We start from the raw sequence: 21,250 nt of genomic DNA, 5'->3' as shown, positions 1-21,250 counted from the left end.
GAAAAGTTGAATTTCGATACCTTTGAATGCCAAATTTAGCAAATACAGGTTGGAATTTGGGAATGTAAAAAAAAGAAAGTGAAAAAATGAAACAAATGACGTGTCTATTTAAGGCATTTGCCGAAATAAATAAATAAATGTTTTCTTGAGAATCATATACTATTCTTCTTCACAAACGCAAACATCAAAACCCAAACCCCCAAATTGCCAAATCCTTATAATTAGGGTTCGTTCAATCTTTTCGGATTCTCTTTTTAATCATCAATTAAATCCCAGTTCTTTTATTTGAGCGGAATTTTACTGTTCCAATCCATTATATATTCATCGCCTTAACCTTGAATTTCAAGGGTCCCAAAATTCATCTCTGTAAGTAACATCTGTTTCTGGTTTTTTTATTATCGACTTGATCGTATACGTGGTGTGGTATTAGTTGCTTCCTTATGCATATTGTTAGTTTCCATTGAGCCTTTCTAAACTTTCAATTTAGGTGGATTTGGTTGCAAGTTATGAACTTTACTATTATTTATGTGCAATTTCTTTTTCAGTTTTTGACTTTGGTTGTTTTTCGGAATTATGGTGATTTTGTAGCTTATTCTGTTGATATACCTAGAACATCTGATGATTGTTTACATGCATCTTTATATCCTTTTATTTCAGATTGCGCTTCCAACAGTTAGCTAACTTCTAATTTGTTTTGTTTGGTTAATACGATGATGTTCATCTGTTTTCCTTTAGCTATTTCTCCTTTATAGTCTGAGAATAGGCTAGATTATAGTAATTCTAAATTTGCTTTTTTTTCTGTATAATTTGCCTTCACCTTAACCCTTATATTTTTTTTCAGGTGTCACTTCCTGTGTCGTTATTGTCTGTTTACCTTGGGGCATAATTCATGGCTTCAGAAGGGAAAGTTTCATATGCGTCCCGGTCTAATATGGAAAAGGCGAATACCAAGTTTTCTTATGTAGATGATTTTGATGACACTCCCTGGCCTCCTCAAGAAGGCCAGAATGCGGAGGTGTTGAATCAGAAAGTGTCATATCCATATCCGCTTGATTCTGATGATTTTATGGATCGAGGTTATGACTCGGGCGAGGATCAGTATCCACCAGTGTCAAGAAATGGCCCACCTGAGGTGAACTTGAAAAATGTTATGGGTGGGATATTTGCCATTCTTACTGGACGAAATAAAGGTCATTCAGCTGTAAGAAGTCTCCCTCAGTTGCCAAGTTCTAATGTATCATTCCTTGGATCTGCAAAGGATGGAGAAACAGTCTTGCATTCTTCAGTTTACATTCCGAGTGCTCCCCCACTTCTTGAGCAGAATGCTTTCAACTATAATGCTTACAAAGATGTCCTGGAGGCTGAACCACCAGAATGGCTTCCGGACAGCTCGACAACAGTTTGCATGCAGTGCACTGCTCCCTTTACAGCTTTGACCCGTGGTAGACACCATTGTCGCTTGTGTGGAGGCATCTTTTGTAGGGTGTGCTCAAAAGGGAGGTGTTTGTTACCTGCCAAGTTTAGGGAAAGGAACCCGCAGAGGGTGTGTGACACTTGTTATGATAGGCTTGATCCATTGCAAGTTGTATTGATCAATACTATCAGCAATGCTTCCCAGGTTGCAAAGCATGATGTGATGGATTGGACTTGCTCGAGAGGATGGTTAAATCTTCCTGTGGGGTTGTCCATGGAGCATGAAATATACAAGTCAACCAATACGCTGAGGAACTTTTCGCAGGTTCAAGTGTTATTCACTTAAATGCTCTTTAAATTTCTAAGAATAATGTTGGCCTGTTCTTGTTTCTTATCTTACTATTCGATCTTAAGAAATACTGAAATAGTATGTTGACTGTGTTCTTGGTTGAGTCTCATGACTTTTGGTTGATAAAGCTTTTCATCGAACTTTAGCCATTGTTGATGAGTGAAAAGTTTTTCCTCATTAAATGAAAATTCTATCATCTGTAGATGGTGAAACTCAAATCATCTAATGAACAGGTGGCTAGGTTGAACCCTGAGAAGTCCATCCCTGCGGCTGTTTTGAAAGGAGCAAGAGGATTGGCAATCTTAACAGTTGCTAAAGCTGGTGTGTTACTTTCTTATAAACTTGGGACTGGCTTGGTTGTTGCCCGGCGATCAGATGGGTCATGGTCGGCACCATCTGCCATTCTCTCTGCTGGTTTGGGATGGGGTGCACAGGTATGCTTGTAGCCCTCAGGATCTGTATATATGTTGCATACTTTCTTTTATGAATTATATAAATTAATTTACGTGTAACAAGGAACTAGAATCAATTCTCAGTGAGTTTAGTTAAACTTTTATATCTGTGATTTTATTTTGATGAGAGCTCTCTATATTCCCATTCTCTTTGGAATTTAAATTGTTTGTATGTATTCTCAGTCTCTAACACAGACTAGTGTTTTCCTCCAAAAAGGCTGTATATTTGAGCCTGAAACTTTGTTTGTTATTCACAGGTCGGAGGTGAACTCATGGATTTCATAATTGTGCTTCACAACACAAAAGCTGTGAAAACATTTTGCAGTCGCATGCATTTTTCTCTTGGTGCTGGTTGCAGTGCTGCTGCTGGACCAATTGGAAGAGTTGTTGAGGCAGATCTACGAGCTGGAGATAAAGGGTCCGGCATGTGCTATACTTACAGTTGTAGTAAAGGTATGATCTCTTGGTATGTCTACCTGAATGGTAGCTAATGGTTAAAACGTTCACGAGGTGCAAAGCCCCCTAACGTTATGCACACCTTTAAAGGGTTATTTTCACCTTGTTCCTTCGAACTAACCACCGTTTGCCTTACTCGAAAGAATTTCAGACTGCATTCATCAATTTTTTTTTAAAATTTGCATTTCACACTCAGTTGAAAGACTGAACTCCATTTGTGGTATGAATGAACGGGTGCATGATGTTGTCAGGCGTCAGCATATTAATATTTACTAGTTTAGTGACCATAAAATTGATGCAATATCTTGAATATAACATGATATTAGAGACTTGTTCGACTCTTTGAACACTGATCATAAAATTTGATTGTATCCCAAGATTAGAACCCCAAATAACAAAATGTTAAAGCATTGACACTTTTGCCAATATCGATATGTTAAGAATTGTACATATGAATAGCTCACCATATACTTGGATGGGAATGTCTCAGGTGCATTTGTGGGGGTCTCTCTCGAGGGGAACGCCGTTGCGACAAGAATGGACGCAAACCTTCAATTTTACGGCGATCCATACCTAACCACAGCTGATATCCTTCTTGGAAGTGTGGATAGGCCAAAGGCTGCAGAGCCACTGTATGCTGCTCTCAGAGACCTTTACTCTAAGCTGTGAAGCTAGTCCTTGTCCGGGCCAGTTCGCTTACAGTATAGTATTGCTGGTGACATGTACATATCAGATGCTTATATTTTGTTCATCTGCATTTTAAATGCTTATAAACTTGTACATAAATTGGTTTATGTTACTAGTCACATATTTCTAGTACTACTCTCCTCCTGAAATATATATGAAAGATATCTATTGTGTCTATTTATATCAATCAATATTCCAATCAAATATATGGTTAGGATCATTGTATAGTTACAATACTTATATTGATAAATAAATATAAGTAAATCTTTACAAAAGTATCGTCAACATTCACATGGAAAAGCAAAATATATCAAGCTACATAATGTGGGACTAAACAGAGACACGAGATCTATCTGCTTTTTGGTATGGATCACAATACATTATATAAAATACTAATATTGGGGATCTATTATTTATTTGCTTTTTGCCTTATAATTTGTTTCTATTTGAGGCCCAATGCCAGATTTGTTGTTACCTGAAAAAGGTGGCATTCCTTCGGAAACTACAATCTGTCTATTTCTCAATAATGCAAAAATAAATGGCATTTTCTTCTTTTCTGGTGTCTTCCATATAATAATATGACTTCTCTAGATTGATATTGAGTGATTCCTTGGTTTATGGAGTACATGTTAATTACTTATTACGATAAGGATTAGAAGCTAGTTAGGATTTTAGAGTTTTCCGAAACCTCCCTTGAATAGATGAAGTTCTATATATTTACAACAATTTTTTAAATTATTGACACAACAATAATTAAATAATAGCTCTTTGATTTATAGCAAAGTAACCTTTAATCTAATTAAAACAACAAATTTGAATATAACTCTAACAATAGGTAACATTGGCAATAATAAGAGCAGCCAGTTTTAATTTTAACATGAATAAGTCCGAACAGGCAAATTAAGCTGTTTAAGAGGTATGGTATTCACATACATTTGAGTTGAGATGCTGATGCCAACTTTTATCTAAATAAAGTTGCTTTATTTAGACAATTGAACTTGGTCGAATTTTATAATAAATGAGATCGTTTATAGGAGTAGTATAATTTAGTTTGTCTTCTTATATAAAATAATGGAGTATATTAGAATATATGTAGTAGTATTAGGTAGCTGTAGTCCTTTTCAGATGGATATTAGCTGAAAGGAACATGAGTATTAAATTAGTAGGATAAATATTCAATTTTGTCTAATTGGTTATTAATTTCAACAAACAATGCCCTGACTGTAAAAAAAATTATCGAATTATTTACAAAATGGAAAAAAATATCAAAATTTTTTTTGTAATTAGCTTAGGTGGCATATTTTCGTTAGAAAACTAAAATGATTGGGAAAAATTCAATATTTATCCAAATTAATATACGACAAAAGTGCAATCAATTTGTTGAATGGATTATAAAAATAGTAATAAAATAAGAGCATCCGCCGCGGTTGAAGGACGGCATCCGTCCGTGCCAGCGGCACGACACCCGCTGCCCGCCACTGCGCTCTCGCCGCTGGCGCGGCGCTGCTCGATGCATCGAGCACGTCCGTGTCAGCGAGCAGCTGACGTGGCGCGTTCTGATTGGCCAACAGCATTTCCGTTGGAAATTCATTTTTTTAAAAAATCGAAAATAATACCAAAAATTAAAAAATATATTTTTTCAGATTCCCAAAAATATGGCCGTTTTTTTACCGTTTTTCTGGAATTTTTTTGATTTTTTTGATTTTCTGAAAATAATACACACATTTATCATCCATTTTTCACATCAAATCATCTCCCATTCATCTCTCATTCATGTTTTTTTCATACAACTTGTCTACATCTTCCTCTCTCACTCAAACCCTCTCAAATGGATTTCACCAATCTCATTGCGGAAGCGGAGCGCGAAGAACAAGAATACTATGAACAATATCGTGCCGCCTATGAAGCCTATGTCACCGCGAAAACCCCCGACCCTCCTCCTCAACCAACTAGATCAACTTGCTGCTACATCCATTGTGACCGGGAGGGAGCCAACGAAAGGCTCGTTGCCGACTATTTTTCCGACCAACCGCGGTTTCCGGAAGATTATTTTCGGCATCGTTTTCGCATGTCAAAACGCTTGTTTATGCGTATTGTCAACACATTATCCGCCCGTGTTGAATACTTTCAAACAAGTACAGACGCAACCGGTCGGCAAAGTCTCTCGGCGTTGCAGAAGTGTACGTGTGCCATCCGACAACTTGCTACTGGGCAAACGGCTGACCTATTCGACGAGTATTTGCATGTCGGTGAGTTAACTGGAATCTTTTGCCTTAAAAATTTTTGCGACGGCGTTCGTTCAACTTTCGGTGAGGAAATCCTTCGGGCACCTACCACCGATGATTGCCAACGGTTGCTTCGTCTTCACGAAACAGTCCATGGTTTTCCCGATATGCTTGGCAGCATTGACTGCATGCATTGGAGGTGGAAGAATTGCCCGACTGCTTGGAGGGGGCAACACTTAAGCGGCCACAAAGGCGGCGGCCCAACACTTATCCTTGAAGCGGTCATCGACTACCACCTATGGATATGACATGCATATTTTGGTATTGCCGGATCCAACAACGACTTGAATGTGCTCTATTCTTCATCACTCTTCAATGATGTTTTGAATGGTGTAGCACCGGCGATCGACTTCACCGTCAACGGAAATGCATACCACATGTGTTACTATCTCGCCGATGGTATCTACCCAAGGTGGTCGACTTTCGTGAAGATGCTCAGTTACCCGCAAGACCCGAGACGGGTTCTTTTTGCGCAACGTCAAGAGTCCGCTCGGAAAGACGTCGAAAGAGCTTTTGGGGTCCTTCAAGCCCGATTCAACATTGTGAAGGCCCCGTCTCGACTGTGGTACGTGAAAAATATCGCCGGCATCATGTACACATGTATTATCTTGCACAACATGATTATAGCTGACGAAAGACCGATGACGGCTAGCTTTTACGACGAGGATGAAGCCAGAAGCTCAACCGCGAGGTTTCCCCCACGCTGAGGTGTGCATACGACGGTGGGCGAGAGGATCGAAACAAGGAACACAATGCGCGATACCCGAGTCCACATTGAGCTACAAGAAGACCTAATCAAACACATTTGGGCGAAATTCGACCACGAGTAGTGGATTTTTTTAATTTTATGAATTTAATTATGTAATTTTTAATTTTTAGGATTTTATTTATGTATTTTTAAATTTTTAGGATTTTAATTAAGTAATTTTTAATTTTTTTGTAATTTGTAATAGTATTCCGGATATTTTTAATGCATTTTAATTTTGTGGTAATGTTTTTATTTAAATTAAATAATAGAATGGTGAGACCCTTGTGCTTGTCCTTGCGAAAGAATACGGATGTGGGTATTGTGCTCTTGCCTAAGAGCAGTGAGTAAAAGTGGGTCTGAGCCCACATCCGTACTCGTTGGCAAGAGCACAGATGAGGATGCTCTATAAATGAAAGTGAAAGACAATAGTACTATTTATTAATGTGGAGTTGCTAGTTATATATGCGATCGAGCTGGATTCGATCAGAATTTCATTACTGTCTATTTATGTGCATGCAATTTAATAGTAATATTTGCTTAGTCATCTGATAATAACAACACGTAGAGTTATTTGCTTCTAATCATTGAGGTCTTGATTTTTGACTCATTTATTATTTTATATCATGCTATCATTGATCATGCACTTGCTAACTAATTTTATGCGATGTGTCGGCCCTTCAACTTCTACATATTAATTTTAGAGATATTTTGAATTTAATTTTTTAAAATGTAAATCTGAAAATTGGATTTTCTTTTTGATGTAGTTCAATAACTTGCAGTAAATCATAGTATGTTGTACCTAAAGTTTTATTTATAAATTAGCATTCCTAGTTCAACACATCAATAAATTAAGATTATGGAGGCACAAAATGGGAGAAAAAAACAACCAAACAAATACATCGTTTTTATTTGTGTAATAGTAAAATCGTGGTATCATTAAACAAACTCGTCTAATTTCCAAAGACTATATGCAATGATGCTTGTAAAGTATCTTAATCTATAGTTTTAGAAAATATATTTGGATTAGTGGTTGACAATTTAAGTATTAATTGATTTGAGGGTGCTCTCGAGTTTATTTTAAAATAATCAATAGTATATAGGAGTCGTTCTTATTTGTGTTGTAGCCGGGCATCCACGATGGGACGGATGTCCCGGCGGACATCCCGACGGACTTCCCAAAACACCTCCTGTCATGTCATAAGGACATCCCACTGCACTGCCACATCATAAGGACATCCCACTACACAATGACGGACATCCCCAAGGACATCCAAAAAAATAATAAAAAAATCGGGACGTCTGCCGGGACGTCCATCGTGTCAACGCAATGACAAACGTCCCAACGGACGTCCCGGAAAGTCGCGGAACTCCGGTGTCCGTAGCGGACATCCGTATCCGTATGTATGCTGCCTAATGGCGGACGTCCATTGCGGACGTTTGGCACGCCGATCTGACGTCCGGCGGACATCCGCCATTGTGGATGTTGTAACTTATATTGTCGTGTTTTGAACTATGAATAAGTATTTTGAATCTTATTGACTACAAAGGGGACTAATTTGATCCAATTAAAATTTGTGTTTTTCTTATAGTATCCCTGATTATTTCAATTTATGAGGATTACTTAATAATTACATATAGTTTTTATTCATTTCGATATAATGAAAATATGAATTATTTTCTATGAATAATTATTCATAATTTTGATAAAATCTTGCCATTTTCTACGTATACTATTCTTTAAATTCATAAATTTTAGCAATATTTGGCAGCCCTTAATGACGTCACACGATCTAACAATACTTTGTCTTTCTTTTCAATTAGTGGACACAATTGTATTAAAATTACTTGTAACGAATCTACATGGCAAGTATGGCATTTAGACAAAAAAAAGGTTTGGCGTTTAGACACTCAAATAAAACGGCCACAAATATATGTTGAAGGCTTCAATTGACAATTAGTAATATACTAATATGAAACTACTATTTAGAACCTAGTGTTATATACAAATGAAAGTCTACGAAGTACAAAAATAACTATATGTACATGAATTTATATAGACCTCAAATCTATATTCCATCAATTACATATATTCCGTGGCTTCAAATATTTAGATAATAATACTCTTTTATAATTCCTTCAATAAAAAAATAGTCTTATTTTGCCATTATCAATTATCATATGTTCACCCGCTTGTATCAGAACTCATATCATCACCAAATTCTCATTTTTAGGAAATAAATAGTGTAGATTGGAGTCAAATATGTGAATTCCAAGTACATATAGATATGAAAACACGGTTCAATTATACTTGCAAATCAACACACTAACATTTGATAACATTTAATTTCTATCTAGGATAGTTTAATTCACGAAAACAAGTAAATTAATCGAGTTAAACTGAACTACGAGTTGTATAAAATACCTTTAATCATTATACAGTTAGATAGTGGTAGTTTTAGGCCGGGCGTGTGGTCGATCGACTCCAACACAAACACTCATAAAGACTGCAAAATTTCATTAAATTCGGTTTTTGAAATTGTCATCAATTCCACAGTATGAAAATTCGGCTCCTAGGAGTTGTGGTTCAATTTATTGTCACCACCACGGATTCACACCCGATCTTATTCATTGTGTTCGACTACGCAAGTTCCGAATGGTAAGTAAAGATGGTAAGTTTTCGGTTAGTAGTAAGTTTTACTATTTGGATGGAATTGGAAGTATTTACTTGGTGTGAAAATTAGTGTGTGTTTGTGTGTGAGAGTCATGAGCTGCGTCGCCATCTCCGCTCATACCATTTTCGTGACCCTCCCACTTACCCCTCTCTCTCTCTCTCTCCATCGCTCTCGTAATTTCCATTAATTTTTCTAGTTTTTCCTTCTCCATTAATTCCAGCCACCCCTGCATAATCCGCCATTTGCCACAGCATAAAAGAGTTACTACCTTTTTTCTTCATTTCGGAGCTTTCCGACGCTCCTCAGCCACAAATTATGCATATATTTCCTGCTCAAAAGTCCTTCCAGGTTACCATTTTATGAATGTTTTTCGGTTTCTATTGTGGTTGTGATTGGATTAGGTAGGCGCGTATTTAAGCAATGGGTCACATGCGGCACTGGGATCAGTTGCGCTGGATTTGTTGAGGTGAATATGTAAGCAACGTTGCAGATGTATACTTTATTGAGTTTGCCTAAGTTCCGTAACCATTCGGAATAAGGTATCTCCCTTTTCTCTGATTCAATTTGAATAAATAGCGGAGTTAGTGATTATTTGAAGTTCGTAAATGAGAGCAGCCTCTGCTGTAATTGGAAAATTTGTTGATTTTTTGCTTGTGGCCCGCTTGCATTTATTGTTTTTCTGCCTAGTCTAGTCTCGAGTACGATTTGGCAGCTGGAATTACTGAAGAAGTTGTGTGATATTGTTTGCTTTTTCGATCTATGCGTTGGTTGTGTGTGGTTTTTAATCGGATTTGTTTGCGCTAGAGGTTGTTTCTGATGTCCTGGTAATTGCTGTGCTTTTTAATTCTTGATTTGTGGTTTCTATTTTTATTTTTTTGTCTTCCTTTTATGGTGTTTTAGGAGTTCTATAGGTAGCCTGGCAGTGGCTGATGATTGATTCATAACCATGAGGTTTGATGTTTATATGCGTTCATGGACAGTACTACGGAGAATAACAAATTGTCTGAGATTGTTGACGTATTGAGATCATGGATTCCAATGAAGGGGGAATCTGGAAATATATCGAGAGATTTCTGGATGCCCGATGAAAGCTGCAGGGTGTGCTACGAGTGTGATTCTGCATTTACTGTTTTCAATCGCAAGCATCACTGTCGGCTGTGTGGACGGGTTTTCTGTGGAAGGTGCACCTTAAACACTGTGCCCGCACTCCCTGATGAGCCCAAGAGTGGGCGGGAAGATAGGGATAGGATTAAAGTTTGTAATTACTGCTTCAAGCAATGGAAGCAACAGGTTGCTACTGGCAGTAACGTGGTGCAGTCGAGTCCTGGGCTCACTCCATCTCCATCATCATCGAGCTTGGTGAGCAGTCAATCTAGTTGCTGCACCTGTAACAGTGGCAGTAGTGCTGGTTCTACTGAATTCTCAACAGGGCCTTTTCAACATGTTTCATGCGCTGTTAGTCGAAGTCCTCATTCTTCTGCAGGGATGGATTCAAAGTCACCAAAGCAAGACCAGGCAAGAAGCCCTGAAAAACTAGATTATATTGATTCTATGGATCCATTTGGCCACCAGTTGGGATCATGCAGCAGGTAATTCCAGAAATTCCCCCTCCTTATTTACATGGCATAATGATAACATGGAATTACTTTTTTTTTTCCCAAAAGATTCTCTTACTGCACCTCGATTATATTCTATTTTATGCTACTGCTAATTTTTTATTACCTTTTGCCTTCATTTTCTTACACGAGTTCGGTTTGTCATAAGCATTAAATCGAGTTAAGATGCACAAACCTCATGGTTCATTGACGTTCCTGGTGGCATGTTATAGGTGTTTGCATTTATAAATGGCAATTTTTTTTTTGAGTGAAGTATCTTAGGACTGACTTATGAGCTTTATCCAAGTCCTCGATGAGGATTTGTGTGCCCACTCTTGCATAATATTTTCTGGAAGAGAAGTTTTTCCCTAAGGGTGGAACTTTTTTCTTGACATTTGCAGTTCATTATATCGAGCCTGAGAAATTGAGCATGGAGTTGAAGGTGTTTCTGCATAGTTGGTTGAATGTAAACCTGCATGTTATCTGTTTTCACTTCCCAGAAATTTATAAATGATCTTAAAGTGAATTTCCAAAGCCCTTACTATTATAACTGTCATTCTATTGAGAAAGCAAACAGTGGATGGAATTTTCAGTGCTATCCGTAATTTAATCATTACATTTCCAGTATCTAAAAGGATAATGATAGTGAAGTTTAAGAAAGGTGGACAAATGACAATCCAGTTACTGTTCCACCCACAAGTTATATGTTGGCCAACTTGGTGTCTTTGGGGTTTGGCACAACATTCTTAAAATTATAATCTGGAGATGATCATATAAAATAAGTTAAATCTTTTGAGACCCATTTGGGATATAACCACACTAGTGATTTCAAGATTCTTTCTTGGATGTTCCATCAAGTGGCTGCAGAAATTGGCTTCTTTGGAATACATTGGGAATCTTTTACCATATCAACCCAACAGTCCCTGTCAAGCTCGGGTTGATTAATTCAATTCACAGAGGGAATTGTTGTTCTGGAATTGGTGCTTAAACTACTAGCTTTGTGGTGTGTCTTCAATTTACAATTTATTCGGTCATGACATTTGGTGCAGTTCAGTCATGTCCATAGAGTTAATTTTCTATATACAGAAAACTTTTATTTGTAAAATGTTACAACGATTAGGAAGTGTATTGGTTGCCTACTTCATTGATTCATTTACAAGTTTTGTACTTTTATTTAGTTGGTTTATTGGAACTCATGTTTTGTTCGTTATGCTATTGGCGATCCCAGGAGTGATGATGAGGATGATGACTACCCTATTCATGAACCACACTCCGAAATAAATATAGTAAGCCCTGACATGGGCTATGGAACCAACAGCTACTGTCAGATTGATCATAGCTATGGGCCTTGCGAAGAAGAGTCGAATGAGGAAAGTACTCACCCAGATTATAATTCAGCTCTGGTGCCTGAGAATTTAGAGACACAAGGATCATTGGACTATAAAACAAGGACAGAAGCAGATACACAAAATAATGATGTCCAATTTGGATTAGCTCCTCCACATGCGATGGATGATGCAGATGTTGAAGCTGTGGATTATGAGAATAATGGTCTTATCTGGCTTCCTCCAGAGCCTGAAGATGAAGAGGACGAGAGGGAAGTCTTTGTATCTGATGATGACGATGATGATCCTGGCGAGGATGCCACAGGAGAATGGGGTTACCTACGGTCAAGCAGCTTTGTAGTTGGGGAACTTCGAAATAGGGATAGATCAAACGAGGAACACCGGAGAGCAATGAAAAGAGTAGTTGATGGGCATTTCACATCTCTTATATCCCAACTTTTGCAGGCTGAGAACTTTCCTGCTTCAGACTATGAGAGTTGGTTGGACATTATTACACATTTGTGCTGGGAAGCTGCTACTCTTCTAAAGCCAGATACAAGTCGGGGTGGAGGAATGGATCCTGGAGGATATGTAAAAGTCAAGTGCATAGCTTGTGGGAATCGCAGTGAGAGGTATTTTATTTACTTTAGTTTTCTATGTCAATTTATTTAGGAATGACATCCTTGGTCAACTTAATTAATGAAAATATATCACTTTGTTTTATGATCCACACATAACTTTACAGTTTCCACTGATTTCTATTTTCATGTAATGTAAATGCTTGCTAGATATCCTCATGATTACCCCCTTCCTCTCATATTCGAGGTGTTGATGCCGTTAGACGGTTAGAGTACACCGTCATATGATTTTTCTCTTAGACAACTTTCATTAGGTTGTTAATGTATCGGGGGACATGATTTTAGTGAGTACTGTATTGTAATGAACATTACTTTAACACCCTTTTACTTAGTTTTTTTGTTGTGTGCTAACTGTTTTTCAAGAATTTCTGAATATACAAATTTAGTAAACTAAGAAAATATGCAACTCTTAAAATTAAGAAAATGGAAATGCTTGGATAATAGATTGTAGAAAGGAAATATCTAACTCTCTAGGTCAAGAAAATTTGGAATTGGATCCTACATTCCTTATTTAAGTCATGCACATTGTATTCTGTTTTGTTTCTGATGATGCTGATGAAGTTGTTACCTCTTTCCTCACAAGTTCGGTGATCAAAGGGATTGTTTGCAAGAAAAATGTGGCTCATCGGAGGATGAGTTCAAAAATTGATAAAGCACGACTTCTACTGCTTGGGGGTGCCCTGGAGTACCAGCGGGTTGCTAATCACTTATCAAGTTTTGATACTTTACTGCAGCAGGTTGTGACTATAACTAAACTCTGTAGAATTAAATATTGTCATTACATTATAATGCCCCTGAAACTATTTTTCTTTGTTTTGTTCATGGATAAGAAATAATCTCCTTTACTACTAGGAAACCATGCTATTAACTTCTCTACTATTTGTCTACCAAATTTATTAGCCTTTTGCCTTTGTCTTGTGCTACTGCAGGAAATGGACCATTTGAAAATGGCTGTAGCCAAAATTGATGCCCACCACCCAAACGTTCTTTTGGTAGAAAAATCGGTATCTAGATATGCACAAGAATATCTTCTTGCAAAGAACATATCCTTGGTTCTTAACATCAAAAGACCACTTTTAGAGCGCATAGCTCGCTGCAGTGGGGCACAGATTGTTCCTTCAATTGACAGTCTTTCTACCCCTAAACTTGGATATTGCGACTCATTTCGTGTAGAGAAGTTTATTGAGAATCTTGGTTCTGCTGGGCAAGGTGGAAAAAAGTTAACAAAGACACTGATGTTTTTTGAAGGTTGCCCACGCCCATTGGGATGCACTGTAAGTTACATGACTTTAGTGTATTGCAAACCCATGTTATTGTAAAATCTTTTATGTATAATAATGTTGACGGAGATAATGGCCCAAAAGGTGTTAACATTTAGCTAGTGTATGGATATTGTGAGCATTGGAGTGCCAAATGAGCAATTCTCTCTGTTAATATCCTCGACAACTTATCCAAATGTAGCTTTAAAAATCTAGATTGTGAGAGATGGTAGCCACAATATTTGGATTAAATTTAAACATATAAAATTTGTTTACTCCTGGTTAACGTGAATTCAAATAGTATATTACGCTTACTGCCCTTAAGAAGAAATAATGATTGTTATATAATCAGAAATAGAGTTAACTTTTTACGCGACATGTTTAACCAGATTCCGAATGCTGTATCAATGGTTATGCACCATCTTCTATATTGTCATTTGTTGACTTACAACAATTGTTTGCTTGTCATCTCTAATTTTCCTGCCAGATTTCACACGCACTCTCTCACACACACACAAGTCTATGTTTGCGTTGGGGAGAGTGTGAGGAGAGAGTTTAGTCACTATTGCCTATTGGTAGTCACTATTGTCTTTTTCCTTTTATTTTTTCTTAATATATTAAGAATTCTGGTGTTTGGAACCTTGGATTAGTATATATGTAATCTGCAAACAACTTATTGATTTATAAAATTTGAGCCACTTTTTCAGTTGAGTATTAATTTTATTTCATTTTGGGAGTCAGATTCTGCTCAAGGGTGCTAGTGGGGATGAACTAAAGAGGGTCAAACATGTAGTTCATTATGGTGTATTTGCTGCTTATCATTTAGCACTCGAGACCTCATTTCTTGCTGATGAAGGTGCTTCTCTGCCGGAACTCCCTTTGAAATCTCCAATAAAAGTGGCCCTGCCAGATAAGCCCTCTAGCGTTGATAGGTCCATCTCTATGATTCCTGGCTATAGTTCTCCTTACACTGAAAAACCTCAAGCACAACAGCAGCCCACTAATGCAGTTCAATCTAGAAATGACCTGTCTCTGGACAGCAGACGGTCTCCAGTAGTTTCAGTGTCTGTAGCAGAGCCTATTTTTTCTAAAGGTTCCACTGCTCAAATTCCAAATGCTGAATCTAGAATTAGAAATGTGGATAACATCGCGTCTGGTGCTGACTTATCAGGTTCTCAGTGGGAGCAGCTCTCTGATAGTCCTTATTCTATGGAAGGAAATAGTCTGGATGATGCTAATGGATACTTTGATGCTAAACAATTGACTAATCTGGAGAGAAATTATACTTTAAACTCTGAACATTTATTTGAGGATGAGGCTCTAGGACAGGGTTTTAATTTTTCGCCGGGTGATGCAAATAGACTTCCTTTGAACATGGGTCACAAATCTGAGTCAGTACTCTCGGGGCAGCATGGAAAGGACCACTCTGGGGAGTTGGAAACACTAAGAGATGAATTTCCTCCCTCACCATCCGATCATCAGAGCATTTTGGTCTCTCTTTCAACAAGATGTGTGCTGAAGGGAATTGTATGTGAGCGTGCTCATCTCTTCCGAATTAAATACTATGGGAATTTTGATAAACCTTTGGGTCGGTTTCTTCGAGACCATTTGTTTGATCAGGTACACTATGTTTTATTCATGTGTCTGTGTACACTAATATTGCTGCATCTCTTTGAAGATCATCTTAGATCCTGGTCTATATATTGTCTGGCAGGGCTCACGATGTAGTTCATGTGAAATGCCTTCAGAAGCTCATGTTCATTGCTACACTCATCAACAAGGCAGCCTTACCATCTCTGTGAAAAAACTTCAAGAATCCCTTTTGCCAGGCGAGAAGGAAGGAAAGATATGGATGTGGCATCGTTGTTTACGATGTCCACGATCCAACGGTTTTCCTCCTGCTACAAAAAGAGTTGTAATGTCAGATGCTGCCTGGGGTTTATCTTTTGGAAAATTTTTGGAACTCAGCTTTTCAAACCATGCTGCTGCAAGCAGAGTTGCTAGCTGTGGCCATTCCCTTCATAGAGATTGTCTTCGGTTTTATGGGTATGCTTTCTGCTGATAAGTCTCATAGATGATTACGTTTTTCAAAATCCTTTCAATTGTAAGTCCGTATGTGCTTCTCATGTCTACTAAAGGGAGTTTTCTCTTTGAATCTGACTTCATATTTTGTTTTGTGCTGGACTGCTGGGGGTGGTGGGATTTTAGGGCAGTGTAGTTAGAATGTCGGATATCACTTCTTTTATCATTACGTGAGGAACATAATCAACATATACATATTCAAATGGTGCTTTCTTCTCATGAACTTAATTTGTCTTGATCGGTGCATCAACCTTATTGAATAGTTGTCTTATATGCAGGTTTGGGAGGATGGTTGCATGTTTTCGGTATGCTCCCATCAATGTCCATTCTGTTTATCTTCCACCATCAATGCTTGAATTCAACTATTACAAGGAGGAGTGGATACAGAAAGACTTTGAGGAGGTATGATAATATGGAGAATATGCTTATTCTTTTTCTGGTTTCTCTGATTTGCAGTTTCATAACTGGATTTGATACAACTATAGGTCAGCAGCATGGCATATGTCTTTATCACCGAGGTTCAGGATGTGCTGCATCATATTTCAGACAGAATACAGGATGATTCTGGCGAAAAAACCGATGAATGTAGAAAACTGATTACCGAGCTGGAGTTGATGCTTCAGAAGGAAATAAAAGAATTTGAGGTTATTCTTTGCACATGCCTTTTAGTTATGCATTAAGTTTGTTTAACAATTAATTCCCTAGGTTTGATTCTTAAATTCATATCAGTTAACTAACTGGTACACTGGTAGTGTCTTTGCATCCAGAAGAAACATTGTGACATCTGTCTTGCTAAAAATTAGATAAACTTTCGTTTTGTATTCCTGAACAATGAACTTTTGTATAGGAATCATTGTGGTATGTGCTAAAAAAGGAAGTCAAACATGGTCAGCCAGATATGGACATTCTTGAGATCAACAGAATAAAACGACAGCTTGTTTTTCATGCTTATGTCTGGGACCAGCGGTTGATGCAACTTTCAAAATATAAAGTTGGTACACTGAAGGAGAAGCCTGCCAATCTGAGGGAGAAGCGGTCAGAGGTGGATACGGTTTCAAGGTTCAGCAGAGGGTTCACCAGCTTAGATTCTTCTTTTGCTAATATGATGCCTTATTTAATGCCTAATGAGGGAGAAGAGAGCAGGATCACCCGTCCAGATGAGATTCATAAAGGAATGGATATAGATCAGCCCTCGAGAAATAAAGAGGATCCCAACCTTTATCGGTCTTCTGACAGAAATTTGAGTAACCAGTCAGACATCCCAGAATGTAATAAAACTGTGCGAAGGGCTCGATCAGAGGGGCAGTTCCCAGTGATGGAAAATACATTGGATAATCTCGATACTGCATGGACAGGGAATCAGCAGTCAGAAGTTGTATATTCTGAAGACAGAAAGACCAATACTCCCAGCACATTCCTACAAGACTCTTCTGGTGCATTTTCAACCACTAATCCTTTACGTTTTGGATTGCCTGCAAAGGGACCTAATGATATTGAAAATCCAAAGAGTTGGCTGGGTATACCTTTTTTGGCTCTGTATCGGTCACTCTTCAACAAAAATACTCCAACTACTTTGCAGAGGCTTGGCAAGATTGCTGAGTATAATCCAGCTTATATCTCCTCATTTAGAGAACTGGTACATCTCGGTGGTGCTCGGCTGCTGCTACCTACAGCTGATAGTGACATCGTTGTCCCGATTTATGATGATGAGCCTACTAGCATCATTTCGTATACTCTGGTGTCACCAGAGTATCATAACTTTATGTCAGCAGAACCAGATAAACAGAAGAGCTATTTGCAGTCCTCGTCCTCATTTTCATTACTAGATCCGATGAATATATTTTCATTTAGTTCTTTCGATGAGTCGAGTTCAGAAGCCATGAAAGGTCCTGGCTCTGCTGATGAAAGCATCTTATCCTCGGGTTCTCGGAGTTTCTCTGGTTTGGACTCTCTTCTTTACCCAAGTACTATGCATTCAAGAATATCCTTCACTGATGACGGTCCTCCAGGAAAGGTGAAGTATACTGTAACTTGTTATTTTGCTAAGCAGTTTGAGGCCTTGAGGAAAGATTGCTGTTCAAGTGAGTTGGATTTTGTCCGCTCTGTTGGTCGCTGTAAGAAGTGGGGTGCACAGGGTGGTAAAAGCAATGTCTTTTTTGCTAAAACTTTGGATGACAGATTTATAATCAAACAAGTGACTAAGACGGAGCTTGAGTCATTTATAAAGTTTGCACCATCTTATTTCAAGTACTTGTCTGAGTCGATAAGCATTGGATGCCCGACATGCCTGGCTAAGATCTTAGGCATTTACCAGGTATAAATTCTTAAACATGCAGAATGAGACCTTACATATTGTCATATTGTTTTGAGTGAAGAACTCCATCGTCTTTACTTATATGCTTACTGTAAGTAATTCTGTTACAAACTTGGATTAGCTAATCCTTTGTTGGATGTTGGCATGAAGGTCACCTCGAAGCATTTGAAAGGAGGAAAAGAGACAAGAATGGATGTTTTGGTGATGGAGAATCTTCTATACAGACGCAATATCACACGACTGTATGACCTCAAAGGTTCTGCTCGATCAAGATACAATCCAGATTCAAGTGGAAGCAATAAGGTTTTGCTCGATCAGAATCTGATAGAGGCTATGCCAACCTCACCTATTTTCTTGGGAACAAAGGCAAAACGTCTGCTAGAGAGAGCTGTGTGGAACGATACTGCATTTCTTGCTGTAAGATTCAAATTGCTTTTCCAAACATTAAATGTGTGTTATTGTCTTCTTACATCTTATGGTATGTACAGTCAATAGACGTGATGGACTACTCGCTTCTTGTTGGGGTTGACGAGGAAAAGCACGAGCTGGTGGTTGGGATAATCGATTTCATGAGGCAATACACATGGGACAAGCATCTGGAGACATGGGTGAAAGCATCAGGCATTCTTGGAGGCCCCAAAAATGCTTCTCCCACTATAATTTCTCCAATACAGTACAAGAAAAGGTTTAGAAAGGCTATGTCGGCTTATTTTCTAATGGTTCCAGATCAGTGGCTGTCCTCAACGATCCTCCCGAGCAGTTCGCAGCGCGAAGAAAACTCGCAAGATAAGGTCATCATACAATAACACTTTTGGTATTGAGCTTCAATTCTGTACCTGTTTGTAGATCTTGATGCAGAAAAAAAAGGCTCTTTTCCCATCACATTCTTTTTTCTTTTTTTGGATGTATATAGTTTTCAGAATCTCAGTGTAAGGAGCAAGTGTAAAATGCAGTGTGTCAAGACAGAACAATAGTCTTTTCTTTGTTTCTTAATAAGATGATTGTTTTCTGCCTTTTCATTTCGTTCATCTATACTTTTCCCCTTTTTAAACATCTATGAATTTCCGAGAGATTGCATTAATTGTACATACCTGACAACTGGCTTCAGCTAAAAATTTATTTTGGTAAATAACAAAATTAAATTTTATTCACTCTCTTGGAATATAAAATTCAATCGAGACATATCTTCGTAAGATTGATGATTGTCATAATAAGAAACATTAACAAGCATAAAAGAATCATTTTTATGTGTTCAGTAAAAATTAATTTCATGTGTATAAAATTTTTATTTTAAGGGAATGGGGAAGAGTTTATAATATGATGTATACATAAATGATATGGGATTTAATGTGGCCTAGCTCGGTATAAGAGACTCCTCATGCATTAATGCTAATAATTTGATTTCCTTAATCTACTTTTTCATCAAATTTGTATCGTAGAGAGTCTCATTCATAAAAATATTTTTCAAAACTTCTAAAATTATGATGGACCAACAAAAAAACCACGAACTACCTAATAAACCTTTTTATAGAAGACTCTAAGCTGTGGGCATACTATTTTGTGGTTTTGTAGATTTTGACCATAAATGAACTTGTCTGTATTGATTCTAAGGCTGCTCGTCTTCCTCAAATCTTTAACTGCAAATCTTTATTCACATCTATACGCATTCTATGCTTCAATGTAATGGTATTATTGCTTGCCACCTTACTTCCAAGTCTGTTTTTTCACATATTCTTTAGTTTTCATGCTTTGAGTATAACCATAAATCATTTGTAAATACAAAATGAGTTCTTAGCTTTTTTACCCTCTTTTGTTTATTAGAGTTTTTTGCAATTGCAGTATGACAAGAGGCAGTGATTCTTGATAGGCTTAGATCGCTTATTATGGAGGAGATCGGACTGATCTTGGAGTGATCACTCATTGTTTCTTGATTATACACTTTTGAACTCCTCTTTCTTGACTCTGAGGCTCCTCCCTCTTCTTCATTCCTCTGCAACTTCAAGTCTTTATTGCTTCTGAAAGGTAATGGTATCTTACTTCCAACTCTGTTGCTATCTTTAGTTTTAGTATTGCTATATTACCATATCTCATTTGCAAATGGAAAACTGATTCCTTGGTTTTTTATAATAGAGCCTTTTCTACCTAACATTTCATAGCATCCCCTCATGTTTATCATCCTCATACTTGAAATTTGGTATTCTGAAAACTTTTCTCAGAAGAATTCCTTATCTGAGTTTTAATTATTGTAATATGGGAGAGGCATTTCTTCAAGTCGTTCTTGATAACTTGGCCTCGCTTAACAAGGAGGAGATCTGTTGAAAGGCTTTGATTTTTATTTAACTTGAATTGTTCATGGTTTACAACCATCTATATAGGGAACGAAACTATACAAATAAGGTAAAGATTCACCCTAATTCTAATTACCTTATTACATGGTAAATTACTAATCACAATCAATTTCATATCTCCTTGATTATTTGCTTGTGATTTGATTTCCCTCTTGATTTCTTTACAACACTCTCCCTCAAGTTAAGTAAGGGGATCATCCAAACTTAACTTGCCCAATACTTCATGGAAACTTCTAGAGTCCACAGCTTTGGTAAGAATATCAGCTAGCTGGTCTTCTGATCGGACAAACGGTAGTTCCACAACCTTGGCTTCAATGTTGTCTTTGATGAAGTGTCGATCAACTTCGACATGTTTTGTCCGGTCATGCTGTACTGGGTTTTCAGATATGCTGATGGCTGCCTTGTTATCACAAAATAGTTTGCAGGGTCCGGAGGGCATCAATTCCAACTCAGTCATTAGCCTTTTTAACCACAGGATCTCAGTCAATCCACTCTTGATCCCTCAAAATTCTGCTTCTGGACTCGACAAAGCTACCACCTTTTGTTTCTTACTTCGCCAGGTGACCAAATTACCACCAACAAATGTGAAGTACCTTGCGGCTGACTTCCGATCATTTGGGTTTCCGG

The 21,250-nt window shown here is 37.8% G+C and overlaps 2 protein-coding genes across 6 annotated transcripts; both read left to right on the top strand.

Annotated features, from left to right (window-relative positions):
• Nucleotides 1-138: 138 nt before the first annotated feature.
• On the top strand, nucleotides 139-3,544 carry LOC121799974. Its single transcript, XM_042199513.1, has 5 exons — nucleotides 139-366; nucleotides 842-1,738; nucleotides 1,996-2,196; nucleotides 2,472-2,667; nucleotides 3,161-3,544. Exons 2-5 carry the CDS (start codon nucleotides 890-892, stop codon nucleotides 3,337-3,339), a joined length of 1,425 nt encoding a protein of 474 aa, XP_042055447.1. The 5' UTR covers nucleotides 139-366; nucleotides 842-889; the 3' UTR covers nucleotides 3,340-3,544.
• A 5,613-nt stretch (nucleotides 3,545-9,157) lies between these two features.
• Nucleotides 9,158-19,288, top strand: LOC121799972 (1-phosphatidylinositol-3-phosphate 5-kinase FAB1B-like). Of its 5 annotated transcripts, none has more exons than XM_042199509.1 (12): nucleotides 9,158-9,410; nucleotides 9,963-10,651; nucleotides 11,886-12,614; nucleotides 13,204-13,357; nucleotides 13,550-13,894; nucleotides 14,621-15,499; nucleotides 15,594-15,925; nucleotides 16,240-16,363; nucleotides 16,447-16,605; nucleotides 16,809-18,275; nucleotides 18,426-18,692; nucleotides 18,764-19,288. In XM_042199509.1, exons 2-12 carry the CDS (start codon nucleotides 10,035-10,037, stop codon nucleotides 19,079-19,081), a joined length of 5,391 nt encoding a protein of 1,796 aa, XP_042055443.1. In that variant the 5' UTR covers nucleotides 9,158-9,410; nucleotides 9,963-10,034; the 3' UTR covers nucleotides 19,082-19,288. The 5 variants fall into 5 exon arrangements, with proteins under 5 accessions (XP_042055443.1, XP_042055442.1, XP_042055441.1 ...); XM_042199508.1 differs by having other exon boundaries at nucleotides 9,158-9,528; XM_042199507.1 differs by having other exon boundaries at nucleotides 9,158-9,601.
• The last annotated feature ends 1,962 nt before the right edge of the window (nucleotides 19,289-21,250 follow it).

Source organism: Salvia splendens, chromosome 4 (genome assembly GCF_004379255.2).
Source record: "Salvia splendens isolate huo1 chromosome 4, SspV2, whole genome shotgun sequence".
Lineage (NCBI taxonomy): Eukaryota > Viridiplantae > Streptophyta > Magnoliopsida > Lamiales > Lamiaceae > Salvia > Salvia splendens.
Note: the sequence above shows the minus strand (reverse complement) of the source record. Positions and strands in the feature narration are given on the sequence as shown.

What these genes read in the sequence shown, in the direction of transcription:
- LOC121799972 (XM_042199509.1), top strand. Translation starts at nt 10,035, where the DNA reads ATGGACAGTACTACGGAGAATAACAAATTGTCTGAGATTGTTGACGTA. An exon ending in TGTGGGAATCGCAGTGAGAG is followed by an intron (nt 12,615 to 13,203) that starts GTATTTTATTTA and finishes TTTCCTCACAAG; the next exon opens with TTCGGTGATCAAAGGGATTG. An exon ending in AGATCTTAGGCATTTACCAG is followed by an intron (nt 18,276 to 18,425) that starts GTATAAATTCTT and finishes GTTGGCATGAAG; the next exon opens with GTCACCTCGAAGCATTTGAA.
- LOC121799974 (XM_042199513.1), top strand. Translation starts at nt 890, where the DNA reads ATGGCTTCAGAAGGGAAAGTTTCATATGCGTCCCGGTCTAATATGGAA. An exon ending in GTTTGGGATGGGGTGCACAG is followed by an intron (nt 2,197 to 2,471) that starts GTATGCTTGTAG and finishes TGTTATTCACAG; the next exon opens with GTCGGAGGTGAACTCATGGA. An exon ending in TACTTACAGTTGTAGTAAAG is followed by an intron (nt 2,668 to 3,160) that starts GTATGATCTCTT and finishes GGAATGTCTCAG; the next exon opens with GTGCATTTGTGGGGGTCTCT.